Raw genomic sequence first — 17,027 nt, 5'->3', positions numbered from 1 at the left:
CTGTCTGTTTATCCTCCTCTTTCCCAGACTTCTTGGGCAGGACAGAAATCCGGTTAGCAGAAATAAAGAAGGACCAGGGCTCTAAAGGACCAATCACAAAGAGGCTGCTGCTCCACGAGGTTCCTACGGGAGAGATCGTCGTTAGGCTCGACCTTCAGCTGTTTGAAGAACCGTGAAACCTGGACGGGGCCACGGCGGACTGGACTGGCCCTAAAAGGACCTGTAGGAGATGATGGTTTGGACTGGACAGCTTAGATGGATTAGACTGGACTGGACAACTGGACTGGTCTCAAATCTTTATTTCTCCGCGTGTACATCTGAGCTTTTTATACCCAGAGAGAAAGCATCAGTTAGCTAAGGGTAAAACGACGCCATTACTAAACATCTTCAAGTTTAAAACAAAAAGGAATAACTTCATGAATTACCAGCTGGAGAAAGGACCTTCACATACACACAAAAGCCAAAGTGGCTGAAAATGTGTGTAGCTCCATTTCAGCTCCTGAACATTAAAGATAAGCAGCAGTTGGGGTCACCATGGCAATCCTCACCGCCTCCAGTCGGTGCCTCCTATCGACCTGCTTACACACCGTGGGTGGAGACTCTCCACAGCGTTTGTGCAGCAGGCGGAGCTCCTGTGAGTCTGAGGCCTCCATAGTTAAAAGATAGAGCAGACACATGATCCCATGTTCTGCTTATAGTCTCTATAAGCCCACTATAGGCTCTAGTGGGCTCGGTGTTAGATTACAGAGAGGGTTTTTAGAAGAACTTCCCCCCTCAGTCGAGATGAACATTATGCCTGAGATTGCATTAATATATGTGAATAATACAAATATTAATGCATTTTTAGCCACTAATAATAACATACAGTATGCTGGGATTTTTGCTTTGCAGCAATCACACCAAATATGTGACACACTGATATAAAAATAGAGATGAAGTGGAGTAGGATTATAAAACGTTGAGATTCTTATCATTTCTGGTTTATTAATTTCAGTGGAGAGGGTAAATAAAGAGCTCAACATCCAAATACATGTTGTTTTTCTGAGATTTATAGATTTTATTCATCTAAATTAAATTTGTGTGGATTTTTTTAAATGTCACATACACGTTCACGTCTTAAATCCGGTGTGCTGGTGCTTCTGTGGTTAGAGATTGGACCGTTTCAGCAGGTTTGTGCTGTGATCTGACATTTAAAGAAGCAGCTCGACGGGTTTTCTAGTCTGCAAATGGTTCTCCGTCATGTTGGTACCACTGAGAAGTGAAAATCCGAGACCCGGTCCAGTCCAGTCCAGTCTGCTTGTGCCCCCTCCCTCCTTCGGGACCGGTCCACGTCAGCATTTAGTCGAGTCTTGGAGAAGATCAGTCAGGTCTTTCCTGTCTCCTCTCCCTCTGCTTCATCCAGACAGTCTCACAAACACTCCAGCGACAATCCCAGCCCTCCTCCTTTGTCCAACCAAACCCAGACCTTTATGTGAGAGTGTGCGTTTGTGTGTCTGTGAGAGCGCGCGTGTGTGTGTGAGGCAGACGGCCGATGCGAACGACGGTACGAGTGTAAAGGTGGACAGGCTAACTAAAAGCACGGTTCAGTCTCCATGCGTTTTTTACACAGAGTCTCTCAGAGTCTCACGATCAACTCGTTGGGTTTCGGCTCACGTGAGGGGACATTTTTTTATAATTTCGCTCAGTTTGGACGCTCACCGAACGCTCGCCACGTTATCTCAGAAAGTGCTAAATATGTACAGGTTTAATGAGAAATCCTAACGATGCAAAATAAGCTGATATAGAGACCCTGATATATGACTGGTGTAAATACATCACAGACCAGATGTCCCCTTCACATGCGTGTGTGGTAATAATGCTGATAATAAGACAGGGAACAGGCGTGAAAGCTGATTTAAACTGAGCTACTGTAAAGAGGAATGTCTTAACTGTTCAGGGTGTTTTTGTTTTTGTTTTGTTTTTATGTATATGTGGGGGGGGGCGCAGATTTAGACGATTTCTGTCACACATCTGAACTCTGATACGTTGCTGCTGTGTTGAGCTGTCACAGTGGCCGTCACTATGCAGGGAGGGGAAACCCTGAGGGATTTCGAGGGCCCGCCGCTGGACCGGGGCCCTTGAGCAGGCTCCGTAGGGCACAGATGTATTTTCTAGGAATAGCATTTTGACCATTTTCACAGTTTAACCCTACGAAAAGCTCAGAGCGAAACAACGGTACTGTGCGTCGGCACTCCCAGCACTTTGAAAAGCAGATTTTGGAGCAGAGCAGGACGCGAATCTCCTGGATTTCACCCAGCAGCTGTTTTGAGTAATCAGAGCAGGAAGTCTAATAAAAAGAGGCACTCAAAGGATGTGTTTTTATTCAAGTCTTGTCATTTTAAAGACATTTTAACGAAGGTAAGCAAACTATACTTGAGCTCAAAGGTGGATCCCAGAAAATAAAAGAAAGTCAGGAGCGATTTTTAGATGCAGTCGTTGGATTTTCTTCTTAAATGAAGAGAATTTAAAAAGAAAAGAGTGATCTGCGCTGACTGCTACCATTTTTGTTCAGCATAAGAACTTTATATTTAAAGTAAAGGCAATAACTGTGACGCTGTAATTTGTGGACTTATTATTGTCCAAACGATATCTTCTTTCAAAAACTGTCCCAATGTTTCAATTTCAAGCACATTTGAAAACGAATACTTCTCTGATCTTCCTCCTAAAGTTTCCTCGAGCTGATTATTCAAAACGGCGGCTGCGTTCGCCGACAAGGCCGCAAACATCGCCTGGCTAGGTTGCTTAGTAAGATTGTAGATAAGTTAGTTAGCGAGCCACTCGGCTCGGTTAGTAAATCTAGTTAGGTGTTTTAATTTAGTGCCAAGTTACAGTAATGTTCTAAATTACCACGAAGACAACAGTTACCTTAGTGACCAGCCACTGTCCAATCAGAAGTCAGCGAGGCTCGGCCAGCTTCAGCAGCTTGACTATGGAGGAAGGTGTGAACGAATGTTTGTGTTTCCCCAGACTGAAGCTGATGATGATGATGATGATGATGAAGCTGTCTTACACCCCTCTGTACTGTCCTGCTCAGTACCCCCCCTCGCCTCCTCCTCTCCTCACTGTACTGAAACTAACCCAATCCAGTTTGAACCTTACTGTCTACCTTCCAGGTTGTGTATAATACTGCTGTTATCTGAGAGTTAATATATGAGCGATAAAGGCAGCCTGCTGTTAATTATCACTGTAGAAGATGATGTACGTTGTTGTCTTTCGGTGTTCAGAATAAACTTCAGTTGGACCAAGAACTGCGCTGCCTGTGCTGCTGTTTTCATTATGGATTTAACTACTTGTGTGATCCAATCATAGACTGTAACTAAAAGATGTATGTACAGGACTGTCCAAAATTCTTAAGCCATCATTAAGTTGTTCAACGTTTTGCCAGGAAAATGGGGCACGGGTGCAGTCATGCATAGAGACAGTATATGCAACACGTTCTCACTCCCAAACCGTAATATTTTACGCTAGGTGACAAATCGTCAACATATTACGTTTTCGGCTACCCACCACGTTCCTAAATGACAACCTTGGAAAAATGAGGAAATATGAGAACCGTATGGACTTAATCTACACATGTTCGCTCTTTTTCTTCAAATCGCTTAGAAACACGCTATTTAACATGAGATGATGAGATGAGATAGCCTTTATTTGTCAGTTGCAGGTCTTTTGCCCACAACCGAGATGACAGACCTTGCCGACCGTACATACAATACACAAACATCACATTGGGGAGACAGGTCAGGCTAGGTAGCGAGGAAAAAAACATCGAAATGTGTAACACAGAAGGATAATACAGGAATGCACAGATATCAACACACCATAGCACAATAAACACAGACAAGCAACATGGGAAAGAGTTCCAGTGTGTACATCTGATCTGGGACCGCTGCAATCTTTCGACTGCGCCTCCAACTGACCCGATGTCCACATCAGAGGGGAGGTAAGCGTTGGAGGTGGCGTTGGATCCGGGGTAGGGAGGGTGATGCGTCGGTGAGTGCTTATCAGTATCAGTATATGTATGTGTGTGCGTTTCCATAGTTCAGCTGAGACAGTGTCCTTCGCCCTGCCAGGCTAAGTAAACAGTCTTCCAGCCAACCCAGGTGGCCTTGCATGGAATGGGAAGGAACAGACTAAACACAGTCGTTATCAGGGTGTTTTGTTCAGCTCCGGCCTTGTAGCTGGCGCCGAGAGGGTATCCACATGAAGTGATGGTATTTTTTACTTTAGTGCGAACAGCTCATATGAATTTCAAAGCAGTTCTACAGTCCAACACTGGTCTCTTAATCTCCCGTTGGAGAGCCGCGAGCTTCGCCATACTTGCGTTCTGTGATGTTGTCATTTCTTGTGCTCAAGGAGCCGATTTCAGAGAACTCACAGCAGTGTGCCTCCCCGAGATGTCATCCAATTTTGCGCCCAGAGATGTTATTCCGGGCTAGCCCTTCCGAGATGTATCCAGTCTGCAGTCAGAGATCTTATTCTGAGTATTCACAGCAGCCGTAGCCTCTCCAAGATCTTATCCGTGCTGACTCAATGAGCCCATTTTGAGAAACTCACGCCTCTCCCATCGTTCCAATCCCAGCGGGCAGCCTTGTGGGGGTTTGAACAGCCGGTTCCGCTTTCTTAATTCTTCGATAAGTCAGGGCCAAGCCAGCTCCGATCCGCCAGAACCCTGTTACCATGGTTCCAAATAGGTAGATATCTTCAGCACTCAGGCTCACCCAAGCCCAAACTTCTCGTTGAGAAAGGGGTGTCAATTGCATTCAGGGACCAGTTGATTCAATCCATAATTCCTCTTTTAGGTTTTAGAGAACAGACTGTGAGAGAATGTTCCAGGGAAAATACAAAAAAACCACGAGACTAGACAAGGACATAAGCAGGGAAGATAAGGGAGAGGAGAAAAAGTGCGTCCGCCTCCTCCGAGAGCCAAAGAAAGAAGAACATCATTAAAGTCCTGGTTAAGCTCAGGAAAAAGGTTATGGTTAGGGCTAGGGATAAGGTTAGGTTTAGGGCTGGAATACAGGGCTGGAACGTCTATTACCGCGGGAGCGTCATTGCACTGGATTTCGGCCATAACCCACCGCGTACCATAAGAACGCCGAAGGTCTCCTTTTGCGTTCCTCAGGAACGCCGCGGGACGTGACAAAACGTCGGCATGTTACGCCTCGGGAGTGAGGACGGGCTCGTATATGAGGCAAAAACTGTTCTCTCTGAGGCAGCTTTCTGTAAGCAGTCTTCAGGCTTCTGGAAGGATATTCAAAGCTCTTCTTGGCATGTTGGCTCCCTGTTTTATTTATTATTTTTCTTCAATAAAGCTAATGTCTGTGCAGTAAGTAAAAATGTATGTAGAAAAGCAATGATGCTTCTCAAAACATCCTACAGATCTGGCTTTGTAAAAGGCACTCAGGTTTCTAACATCCATCCATCCATTCGCTTCCGCTTATCCTTTTCAGGGTCGCGGGGGGCGCTGGAGCCTATCCCAGCTGTCATAGAGCGAGAGGCAGGGTACACCCTGGACAGGTCGCCAGTCTGTCGCAGGGCCAACACACAGGGACAGACAACCATTCACACTCACATTCATTCGCACATTCACACCTAGTGACAATTTGGATTATCCAATTAACCTATCCCCACAAGCTGCATGTCTTTGGACGGTGGGAGGAAGCCGGAGTACCCGGAGGGAACCCACGCAAACACGGGGAGAACATGCAAACTCCACACAGAAAGACCGCGGCCTGATGTTGGAATTGAACTCAGGACCTTCTTGCTGTGCGGCAACAGTGCTAACCACCGTGCCACCGTGCTGCAGGTTTCTAACATGTTCTTTTTATTTAGTCAAAGGAGCTTGCAAAGAAAAGCGTCTGGACTTCTTTAAGTTGCTTGAAGGCGTTTCACCTTCATCCGAGAAGCTTCTTCAGTTCTAAGGTCAAATGGTGGAGAGTTCCAGATTTAAACCTAGTGGGAGTTTCCCCCCACAGAGGGACAAAAGGACCCCCTGATGATCCTCTAATCGCCTGAGCCAAGGTGTGAAACTGGGTGTGGGTCCCAATCAGCCAGAGTTTCAGGTGAGTTCATTCTGAAACCTGGCCCCACCTTATCATGTGAATTCCTGAGGTCAGATGGCCCAGGATGTGAGTGGGCCTTAAGGCGTCTGGGAAGGGAACTCAAAACTGGATTATAGATGGCAGAGAGTTGGTGTCGTAAACCACCGCCTCTGTGCAAAGATGGTCGCTCACAGTGGACATAGATGCTTCTTTCACTCCTCTTTCAAACCATCTGTCCTCTCTGTCCAAAATGTGAACATTGGCATCCTTGAAAGAGTGACCTTTGTCCTTTAGATGCAGATGGACAGCTGAGTCTATCTATAATCTTTGGGGCACGGATGCAGTCATGCATAGAGACAGTATATGAGGCAAAAACTGTTCTCACGAGCTTGAAAGTCAATATCTGGTGTGACGGTCTTCATTCTCCGACAGCCTGAACTCTCTGAGCTGTCTGTAAGCAGTCTTCAGGCTTCTGGAAGGATATTCAAAGCTCTTCTTGCCATGTTGACTCCCTGTTTTATTTGTTATTGTTCTTCAATAAAGCGAATGTCTGTGCAGGTTTAAAGTAAAAATGTATGTAGAAAAGCAATGATGCTTCTCAAAACATCCTACAGATTTGTTTGTAAAAGGCACTCAGATTTCTAACATGTTCTTTTTATTTATTTTTACCAAAAGAAAAAAGAAAGCAAAATAATCTTTGTAACATACCTGATAATTGTTTATAATGTGTAATAATTATAGTGGTTTCAAATACATTTTGCACATCCTACTAGATTAATTGATCGCAGTGAAGTGGTGGTGGGGTTAATTAGCACAAACATAAGCACCTAATAGCACATCAACAGATCTGTGTCTGACAGCAACATTTGTTGAGATGTGTTTGAACTATTTCAGCTTTTACTTTGAAAATACCAGGAAATAAGCAAATTCTTTATGTAATCGTTGTTAGAAAAAAAAAAAAGGGGGGGGGGGGGGGGGGACAGGCAGAACGACAACTGAGCTGAGCGCGCGAGACAGTCAGCAAAAACACACCGAAGCAAACTTTATTTAAACCGACCCAGGTAACAGCGGTGCAGGAGGAGAGGGAGGCTCGGGACATTCAGTTCTTTCCCAGAGAGGGAGGAAAGCCCTCAGGATCACTTCCCAAACACACACTGGGAATATTTCTCCAAACTTCTGATAGATTTCATTTAAACCAGCATGGCTGCTGCGCTGTTCAGAGCTGCAACAGGACTGAGTGTCAGAGTAGGTATACTTTATTTTTACATTTATTCTGTAGCTGATAGAACCAGTTTGTGTCTGCAGCTTCTCGTTACTTTACAGCTGATTAACAGCCTGGCATGCACACACACACACACACACACACACACACTGATAACAAGTTTTAGTTTTATTCCCTGAAACTCTGTAACATCCTAATCCTCAGCTCATCACTGAGAGAGCTCTAGGGACTAATATTGAGAGGCCCCACATGAAACCGAATCATTTTATTGTAAATGAGTCCAGTTTAGATGAACTGGTTTCTCTGGTTTTCCGGCTCATGAGAAACGCTGTGCTCTAATAAAGATGGCAGTGGCGCTCAGTCAGAGTCTAAGCATGGTTTTATACTAAATAACTGCAAGTATTTAGACTAATTTAGACTAATCATTTTACACAAGTTAACCAGTCAAATTGGATCATGATTATTGTTTCATTAAGCTGGAGATCATTTTATGCAAGTAGTTTAATATCTGCATATTAAATAACTCGGACTTTAAAGCTGCTAAATGTTTGTAATGTGCAATAAAAAGTAGGCGCAGACATTTGCAACATATTTATATCTGCACTTAGTTGTATATACAATTAGACTTTTTACCACTCATGTTTTTGAGATTTTGTTTAAAATGCTGCTTATTATTTGCACAACTGTAGCAAATGCAATGAAATCTCGTTATGTCCACTGTAAGGTGGGAATGTGAATTTAATTAAAGTTCTTCTGGCTACTGTTTGTAAAATAAACTGTTACCACCAGGGGGCAGTGTTTTACCAGTGGGCGTGTCAAATGTTCTCAGACCTGTGCTTTCCATTTTTTGTGTTTGTCTTTTCCAAGGCCACCTGGAAATGAGAGTGTGACGTAATTCCAAGTCAGTCCACCAAATACGTCTGACCTGACCATCTGATATTTAAATGAAAAAATCCAAAGGAATATGCACAATTTTGTATCCCTACTCTTATTTGGTTTCTTTAACAATAATAATAATTAAAAAAAATGGGAAAAAAAAGGATGAAAAAAAGGATGAAGGCCGAGCACAAATCCTCTTTGGGCTTATGTCAGGAAGGGCACCCGACATAAAACTGCCAAATCAAACAATTGGTGACCCCATGTAGCAAGAGGGCATCTTCAAAGCATGAAGATGGGCTGTTTTAGATGTTACTGCTACTCTCAAACTTTTTGAGAGATGTTTTTTAAATTATTATTGTGTAAAATGCTTCTTAAGCTTAAGGTTTTTCAAAATTTTGAGGCTAAATATCGGGTACTATGGCTATTAATCGCCTATTAATCCCAAATCAGATGAATGGAGGAAAACACTTCCATTTAACTTTATTTCGAGAAAATAACTAAAAAATTCGAGTCATGGATCCTTAGTTTTTGTGGTGGAAACGGGCTTCCATAAGATTGTTAATATTATATCAAAAAATTGTGATGGTGTTTTTCTCTTATTTTTATATTATATTTATGGACAACAGGCAAAGATTGTTTCAGAAGCGGAGCGAGATAAGTTTCAGTTTATGCAATATAAGCATTTTCTCTCGTGTACTGAGTACAATTACAACACATAACGTCCATTGTAAGAATAAAATACTCTAGTCCCACCTCACAGGCCCCTTTTTAGGCACCGTCTTGGAAACCATTCACAGCAGATGGATGCCCCTCCCTTCAGCTGGCGGCTTCTTCCTGCTAAAAGGCAGTTTTTCCTTCCCACTGTTGCCAAAGCATCTGCTTATAGGGGGTCATATGAGTGTTGGGCTTTACTCTATTTTCCTTTGTATAATTTTAGGGTCTTATAAATACATAAAATTGAATTGAAAGTAAATGACATTAAAATGAAATGTGAGCATTCATGATTTATGTGTGGTTCTGTATGTGTGCATGTTCAGCGGATCCACGGGGAGTTTTGTAGAGTGATGTGGACGCCACAGGCTGCTCGGTTCAGCTCCAAACCATCAGACAGAGACCCGCCACGCAGAACACACATCAGTAAGAAAACAGACGACCTCTCCTTTTGTCTTGTTTTGGCAGTCTAGACAGAGGCTGGAAACAAGGTCACAGAGAGACAGACAAAGAAAAGTACGGTATGCAGCAAAGGTCGCAGCAGACGAAGCGTATAGGAGTTGATTTTGGGGGTTATTACACTTCCTGTTGTGCAGAAATCGCCTGCACCTAAAGATAGTCCTCAGTGAATAGGAATGAGTGCGATAGCGATAACAAAAATTACATCTGTTTCCAGTCAAAAGTTCCACATTTCATGCAACTGCAGTATAAAAATCCTCTAAACAAAAGTAAAACAGCTCTCGTGTACTCCAGTCTTCCAGTCTCTTTTAGTTTCCCTGACAGTGAAGACGATTTTGCATTCTGCTGATGCGTGCTGAGTGGCCTGTTAAGAATGCATGACAGGACACATTCTTTTGATGGTATTCGTCTGCAAAAATAACTACACGTTAAAGGTTTAATGAAACCACAACATAAACGTGCGTCTGTATAAGAAGCAGGTGTTTATGGTGGGCGAAGGTTACTAATAAAAATCAGAGCGGTGCTGTGGTCTGATGTCCATAATACTAACAAAAAGTACTGCTATGTGCTACTCTAGAAACGTGTTAAAATCTAATAACATAACTGTATCTGTTATCTCAGCTCCTGCTTTGATAAAATATGAAGATTATTTACCCCACGGATAAACTGCTCACTGTCTTCTCTCTGCTGACAGAGAAAGCCAAGGCCCAGCCTGCAGAAGAAGCTGATAAATCTCTGGACAAATTCTTCTCTGAAAGGAGGCCAGCCACAGCGCCCCCTGCTGTTGGTGAAGGTCAGTACATTCAGGATGTGCTTAGTCAGGGTAACAGTTGGTAGACACGACTTAGTGGTGTAATAGTGGTGTGTCATGATCCAAGCAGCCAGGAACACACAGGCACAAATTTAATCTTCAAACAAATGGGTTTTATTATACAAAAAGGAAAAGATGATTACAAAAATTCAAAATAACAAAAATAAAGTTTTTAAGAACCAAGTGGGCCCATAAAATAGGTTACCTTAACAGAACGCTACTCAAAAGTCACTTAACAAAAACATAACTCAACAAACTGACCTTCCCAAATGAGAAACAGCTCCAGTTATATAGCAAATGAATAAACCATTATATACACCAAAGGTGAAAACTAAAGAGATAACAGCTAACCATCATTCAAGAAGAACCCCATTCCCCCTGCATGATCACAATAGATGGTCCAGTCCACTTTATTGGCTTCTGCATTTAAACCAGCTCCACCCTCAGCCTCCTCTTTCAGCCAAGCCAGGAAGGACTGGAGCGGAGGTCAGGTAACTCAGAAAGAGCAGAAATATAATCAATATAACATATACCTATATAAAATAACAAACAAAGCAAAGTCTATGCCACCATTTGGGCTATAGCTTCGTGCTGTCATGCATTACAGGTAAAGTCAAAATATCAAATTAGTTAACTTATGATCACAGAAGCTTTAGAGCATAACGTAAACATAAGACAAAAGACCAAATGAATATTACCTAAGCATCTCAGTTGTGTGATTGCATGCAGCCATCGCATGGTGTAATTAATTCACTGTAAATATGAGTAAAATGTTTCTACAAACAGCTTTTTTGTGCTGCTGCTTGGTTAGGAAACCAAAATGTATCCATTAAAAACAGAATTGGGAGTTTTAGGATTGCTAATGGAACAGTCATCATCTTAAGATGAGTACAGTCTGATTCAAAAAGCTGAAGTGGGTATCAGTGAAACCAGCTGATGTATTCAGATCTGTGTTACGCTCCGTTTATCATGGCAGGAGAGCTCATATAGCACAGCGGACGCTAACAGTAAAGGGTCTAAATTTTGGCAGTAATGACTGCATGCAAAAACAAAAACCTTTCTTCTTTCTTGTATGTTTATAAAACCTTTGGCTGCATGCATAAAGCCTGCTTGCTACTGAATCACCTAAAAGAAATCCATTATTTCTACACAATAATTAACAAAAACCCAGGAAAGGTGAGAAGGTTTCACTCTGGTTAAAGACCTTTTTTCTTGCAGAGCTTTCCAAAGCTGCCGCCATGATAAATACCAGTGCAGCCCAGGATCCACAGGAAGCAGCAAACAGAGACTCTTTGGAGAAAGAAGAGGAGAAAGCCAGCAAAGCAGAAGCCGTGATACCTGAGTCGACTTTAGCAGAAGTGAAGGCTGATGTGGGGAGTCTTGAAGCTGACGCTCTGCAAGAAACACGTGACTCGCTCCAGAAGGGAGCTGAGGAGCTAGCAAAAGAGTTGGAAGTGAAGATGCCAATAGATGTTTCTGTTTCTGAAGGTGCAACAGAGGTGGACACTTTAACTCTAGATTCCATCCCTGAAGCTGCGGATACACTGGAAGCTGAAACATCAGCAGTCCCTGAAGCTGTGATTGTATCTGAGCAAGGACCGATACAGTCATCTGACACTGACCAGGAACTGAGACTAAACGATGGGGTGATCAATCAGAACAAAGAAAAAGGGGCAGCGGAGCCCGAAGGAAATGTTTTGGAGGCCATGTCTCTTGAGTCTGTGACCTTGGCTGAAGTTGAGGCGTCTTTGGGAACTCTGGAAAGCGAATCTCTGAGTGAAACCTCGACTTATCTGGAGAAAGAAGCTGCAGTTCTTGCTGTAGAGAAGAAGATGGAGGTAGAGGAAACCACTATCAAAGAGATGACTGAGGCCACACACGCTGACCCTCTGTCTCTGCCTGAAGTCGTTTCTCTGCCTGAAGATGTGCAGACTGATGCACTGATGGAGAAGCTGCTCTTTACTGTTCCTGCTAACGTAGAGGGCGCACGAGAGAGCCAGATTATTGAGGAGGCTGTAACAGCAGACAGTGCGGATGGTAAGTTAAACTCCTGTGAGCGGTGAAGCGATGGTAGAAGAAACAGCTTCTTAAAGGCAAACTGATATCTGGTACGTTAGTTGGTTTTCTCACCAAGAGCTAGATCCAGGAGAGTCACATTAGCTTAACTGAAATCCAGTTTGAACACACACAGCACTCCACCACAAGTTGTTTCTATGTCATATTTAAATATAAAATTAATGTGTTATTGCAGATACTATAGGCTACTTTTGTAGAAATGCAGTGAAGGAAAAACATCATCATCAAGCAGAAAATTGCCCACCAGGTAACTCCACATAAAAGTGGATGATTAATTTAAAATTTTAAAGAACATCTAGTTTTTACCTCTTTTAAATGAACCATAGTTTGTTTGTTTATTTTTGGCAACAATAGGTAAATTTCCTGAACTGGACTCTCACAATGAAAAAAGGATGCAGCACACATGCCCCTTTTCCACCAATCCGGTGCCAGTTCCTGTTCTAGAAGTGTTTGCATGTGGTCAGTAAAATTAAAGAAACAATCCTAAAATGTACAGAAAGATAGCAGAGGTAGCTGCTGCTTTAGATTGAAAGCCTTTACTTTGTCCTGGAGAACGTACATGAGCATCAATCACTTCTTACTAGTGCTGTCAGCGTTAATCTCGTTAAAATGACGTTAATGCCATACCCGCATTAACGCGGCAAATCTCTGTTAGCGAGTTAATGCGGATCGCTCCATCAACGCGTTAGCGCTGTAGGCTCGTTAACGTGTTAGCGCCGTGCAGCCCCGCACACGGAGCGATCCGCATTAACTCGCTAACAGAGATTTGCCGCGTTAATGCGGGTATGGCATTAACGTCATTTTAACGAGATTAACGCTGACAGCACTACTTCTTACAGGTTAAAGTTTCAGAGCTTGGGTTTGACTTGAGCCATGGATCTAATGTGGAGAAAATAAATAAATAAAATGGGATCCAAAATCAATCCGTGCGGTACACCACAAATGTGTGAAGATGAATAACACTAGATAACATTTCCAAACATTCAACTTACATATTCATTTAAAATAAGTAAAAATCAAACTGTAAATTGTCATTTGTCTTCAGTATAGGAAATAATTAAATGCTTAATATTTATTACCTGGACAAACAGGACAAACGGTTGTTATTACATAAAGTGTCATGTTTCGGCTGTGTGCAGGCAGGAGACGCAAAACTCACGACAACAAAAAAGCTGCTTTATTGCAGAATGGCATGGAAAAACTAATCTAAACTGGGACATGGATAAACTGACACACAGGGAAACACAGCTATGAGGGAGACTACCACACTGTCAAAGAGAAACACAGGGCTTAAATACACTGAGGGATAACGAGGGAATGAGACACAGGAGGAGAGCACAGCTGGGAGTAATCAGGCTGGACGAGACAAGGGAAGCAAAACTAGAAACACTGACATGAGACACAGACCTTCAAAGTAAAACAGGAAACACACTGACTGAACTCTAGACGTGTAAACTTAACAGCAACTGTGGAGACAGAACATAGGAACCTGAAACATGGTACAGAAAGGTCACAGTAGACACAACGTGGAACACAGTGAAGCCATATTACTAAGCCTATGATAACCATAACTGAAACCTAGGGAAATAATAACTGTAAAGATCAAAACAGCACAACCCACATGAACATAATGAACTCACAGGGAAAGAGTAAAACTAAATACAGTGAACATAGAAACACAAGACCTCTTCAAAATAAAACAGGAAGCATAAGACGCAGAAACTCCAAAACGCTGGGTCATGAGACCCAGGATGGTGACATAAAGTGGTTCCCTCTGGTGACAGAGTAGGCTCTTTTTAGAGGTTACTAATGAAATCAATTAAATTAAATGTACTTGATGCCAGCCCACCTTATAAGATGACATTATCTCCACCATTATTTTCTATTTAAGTGAAGCCTCACACTCAGTTTACAAGCCAACTGAAATGTGGTTGGTTTTCAGAAGACTTGTTGGGACTGACTTCTCACCAGCATCATGTCAGTGGTAACAACAACTCAACTATTATGTTCTCTAACTGGGAACACATATTTCAAGAAACTCCCTTTTTGCTTTGTATGTAGTGTTATGAAGCTTAAGGGCACAGTTGGTGCTTATACTGCTGTATATATGATGATGACTAAGGTTTGTATACAAATACTCCTGTATGGGGGCTGATGGATGTTGTGGGGTTAAACGTAGTTGAAAACACTGACCTTCATTCAAACTTTGGTAAAAGCAGATAAAAGGCAGGAAGGGTTTTCAGTTTTTCTATAAAATTCCAAGGAATGTGTCAACTAAAGCTCTGGACCTGCGTACTTTACACTGTCCTGTTTCTTCAGTTGTAACAGCTTCTGTTGATAACGTGGCTGCAGAGTCAGATCATCCTCCAGCTCCTCCTCTTCCTCTGAAAGAGGAGCTGCTGGTACAAGTAGAGGAAGGAGCCACAGGAGATAAAGAAGATACAGGGACACACACAGGTAAAGAGCACACATGGCCACAGGTTGTTTTAACCACAGCTGTATAGACAGTTTCAGCAGTCGTGTTGCCGTCCTGCGCCTCGCTGCTTTCTATACACACTTTTCCCACATTTGGTTGTATGAAAAATAGGTGACACAAAATGTTGGTGCTCACCTTTAAAACACCTCTTTATATAAATTATCAGAGTTTGAGCAACATTTATATACTGATATACTCTCTTCTTAGCAGACATATACAGCTATAAGGTGGTTTTTCTACATTAAAGTACATTTTATGTCCTAATGGTGTCTGTGTTTTGTTGTCATGCTGTATTTTCCAATGACCAGTATCAGCTGGGAGTCAGAAAATGTTGTTTTAATGTGTTTTTCAGATTTGGATCCTGTGCAGAGACTCTTCCTGGAGAAGATCAGAGAATACACTAACATGCACAGGTAGAGACATAAAGAGTTACAGTTGAATTTAATAGGAAAAACATTTAGAGAGTCTACATTACAGCTAGAATAACCAACACATTAATTATTGTACATTTGCTCAGAAGCATTATCCACACTACCAGATATAATTATCTGTCTGAATCCCATTATCAGAAAATGAACCGTAATTACATTTTCTCTAAGTGTCTGCCAGGTGTTGGCCACATGTTTATTCCTACTTTGTTCCATGCTACATGTATTCTTATTTAACTTTGAGTATTCCTTTCCTCATAAAAACTGTATGAGTGAAACTCTTTAACTGCAAGCAAGCCGTGTAAAGAGACATCAGCTGATTTGTCATCTCACTCTTTAAGGTCGAATGCAGGATTCCTGGAGGCGGAGCCAGATTACCAAAAAAACCTGTCAGAGGAGACGGCCAAGCTCCAGAGAGTCTATGGAGGAGGAGACCTCAGCAGCTTCCCTCAGTTCACCTTCAATGGTGAGAGTGATGATGAAGGGAGTGATGGGGAATGCTCAGTGACACGGCATTGTGGAGTGTATGAGAAATCCACCTGGACTGTGTATAAAGTATAACGCCGCTCTGTTCCAACCTTTTCAGGTGGCAAATTGCCCTCATAAAATAGATTCATGAATGGGAAAAAATTGGAGCTGTACTGCATGATTTGGGGATCTGGCTTAAATTAAAGTTAGGAGAGATCCTGGGACAGGACCAAGACATACTGCATTCATATCCCCCAGAAAATCTGCGGGTGGTGGCTGGGTACAGGGAGGTCTGAGTGTCTCTACTTAGACTGCTAGATGGATAAGCTGCAGGTTGATGTGAACCATCATAAAATACAGCGCGTTGTCACATAAATCTGATTGAGATCCTTAATTCCAAATATCACATTGGTGGATACCTAATCACAGCAGCAGCTAGAAGTATGATGGGGAAAAACAGGAACATCCACCCAAAAGGGGAGAATTTCAGTTCAGTTTTATTCACATAGTGCCAATTTGCAACAACAGTCATCTCTAAATGTTCTTTATTGTAAGGTGGAGACACTACAATGAGCAAGAAGTTGGTGACAGTGGAAAGTAAAAACTCCCTTTTAACAGGAAGAAACCTCCCTTTGATTTTTAAAAGTGTTGATTTATAATAAGAATACAAGAGGAAAACTTTTTTAAAAAGCTGTTCATTTAAAATGTATAGAAATGCTTAGAATATCTCCCTGTGGAGATGATTCTCTTTAGAATCTTATGATGCTGCTGTTCTGTAGCACTGCTAATAAAAATGTAAAAATGTTACAAGATAATTAAAAGAAATTAACACACTTCTGCTGTTTTCTCTCTAGATCCCAAATTGGACGAGGAGTCCAAATGATCTGTGAATGGTGCCTCCAACTCTCTACACTCTTCCTCAACCTCTCCCTCTCCATTAACTCGTTAATTCATCTTTATTCCAAGGAAGAAAAAAGGGGAAGCATATGCATTGAAATCTAACTGTGTGGTTCTCTGGCTAAAATGTGGGGAACGTGTTACTTGTGGGTGTTTGTTTTCTGTGTGATGTCCAGTACTGAAATTTATTAGATTAAAACACAAAAAAAGCATTTTTTTTTATGTTCAGTAGCATTTGCGCGCGCGCGCGCGCGTGTGTGATGCAATTAAAGTATAACACACAATGCCTCATTGAACAGCAGATGGAGCTGTCAGCCACATCGCTCTCATTTGGCTCCATTTATCTTCCATAAATCTCTCTGTTTCGGCACCTTACACCCTCACATTTCTCTGTATTCTCCGCATATGTGAGCTATCTTTTTCTGTGTTGCCTCTCTCAGTTTTGGCATGTGGTGACAGAAGCAGCACTTGTCACTTCAAACCCCCAGCCCCCACCAACCGTTCCTTTAGTCACGACTCT

General features: G+C 42.3%; 2 protein-coding genes across 8 annotated transcripts in view; both read left to right on the top strand.

The window, feature by feature from the left end:
• itsn1 (intersectin 1 (SH3 domain protein)) overlaps positions 1-3,280 on the top strand; it is a 57,458-nt gene extending 54,178 nt beyond the window's left edge. For all 7 annotated transcript variants that reach the window (XM_087849976.1, XM_087849977.1, XM_087849975.1 and 4 more), the window contains one exon: positions 28-3,280. In XM_087849976.1, the coding sequence (XP_087706102.1) occupies positions 28-176 (149 nt within the window). In that variant the 3' untranslated portion in view covers positions 177-3,280. The remainder of the gene's footprint in view (positions 1-27) is intronic.
• Positions 3,281-7,075: 3,795 nt separating this feature from the next.
• LOC148099886 (uncharacterized) lies at positions 7,076-16,712 on the top strand. Its single transcript, XM_087849676.1, has 8 exons — positions 7,076-7,325; positions 9,219-9,318; positions 10,046-10,144; positions 11,381-12,199; positions 14,558-14,695; positions 15,067-15,127; positions 15,484-15,608; positions 16,465-16,712. Exons 1-8 carry the CDS (start codon positions 7,281-7,283, stop codon positions 16,491-16,493), a joined length of 1,416 nt encoding a protein of 471 aa, XP_087705802.1. The 5' UTR covers positions 7,076-7,280; the 3' UTR covers positions 16,494-16,712.
• The last annotated feature ends 315 nt before the right edge of the window (positions 16,713-17,027 follow it).

Source organism: Neolamprologus brichardi, chromosome 13 (genome assembly GCF_056152115.1).
Source record: "Neolamprologus brichardi isolate AB-2024 chromosome 13, ASM5615211v1, whole genome shotgun sequence".
Taxonomy (NCBI): domain Eukaryota; kingdom Metazoa; phylum Chordata; class Actinopteri; order Cichliformes; family Cichlidae; genus Neolamprologus; species Neolamprologus brichardi.
Note: the sequence above shows the minus strand (reverse complement) of the source record. Positions and strands in the feature narration are given on the sequence as shown.

What these genes read in the sequence shown, in the direction of transcription:
- LOC148099886 (XM_087849676.1), top strand. Translation starts at nt 7,281, where the DNA reads ATGGCTGCTGCGCTGTTCAGAGCTGCAACAGGACTGAGTGTCAGA. An exon ending in CAACAGGACTGAGTGTCAGA is followed by an intron (nt 7,326 to 9,218) that starts GTAGGTATACTT and finishes GTGCATGTTCAG; the next exon opens with CGGATCCACGGGGAGTTTTG. An exon ending in AACAGCAGACAGTGCGGATG is followed by an intron (nt 12,200 to 14,557) that starts GTAAGTTAAACT and finishes CTGTTTCTTCAG; the next exon opens with TTGTAACAGCTTCTGTTGAT.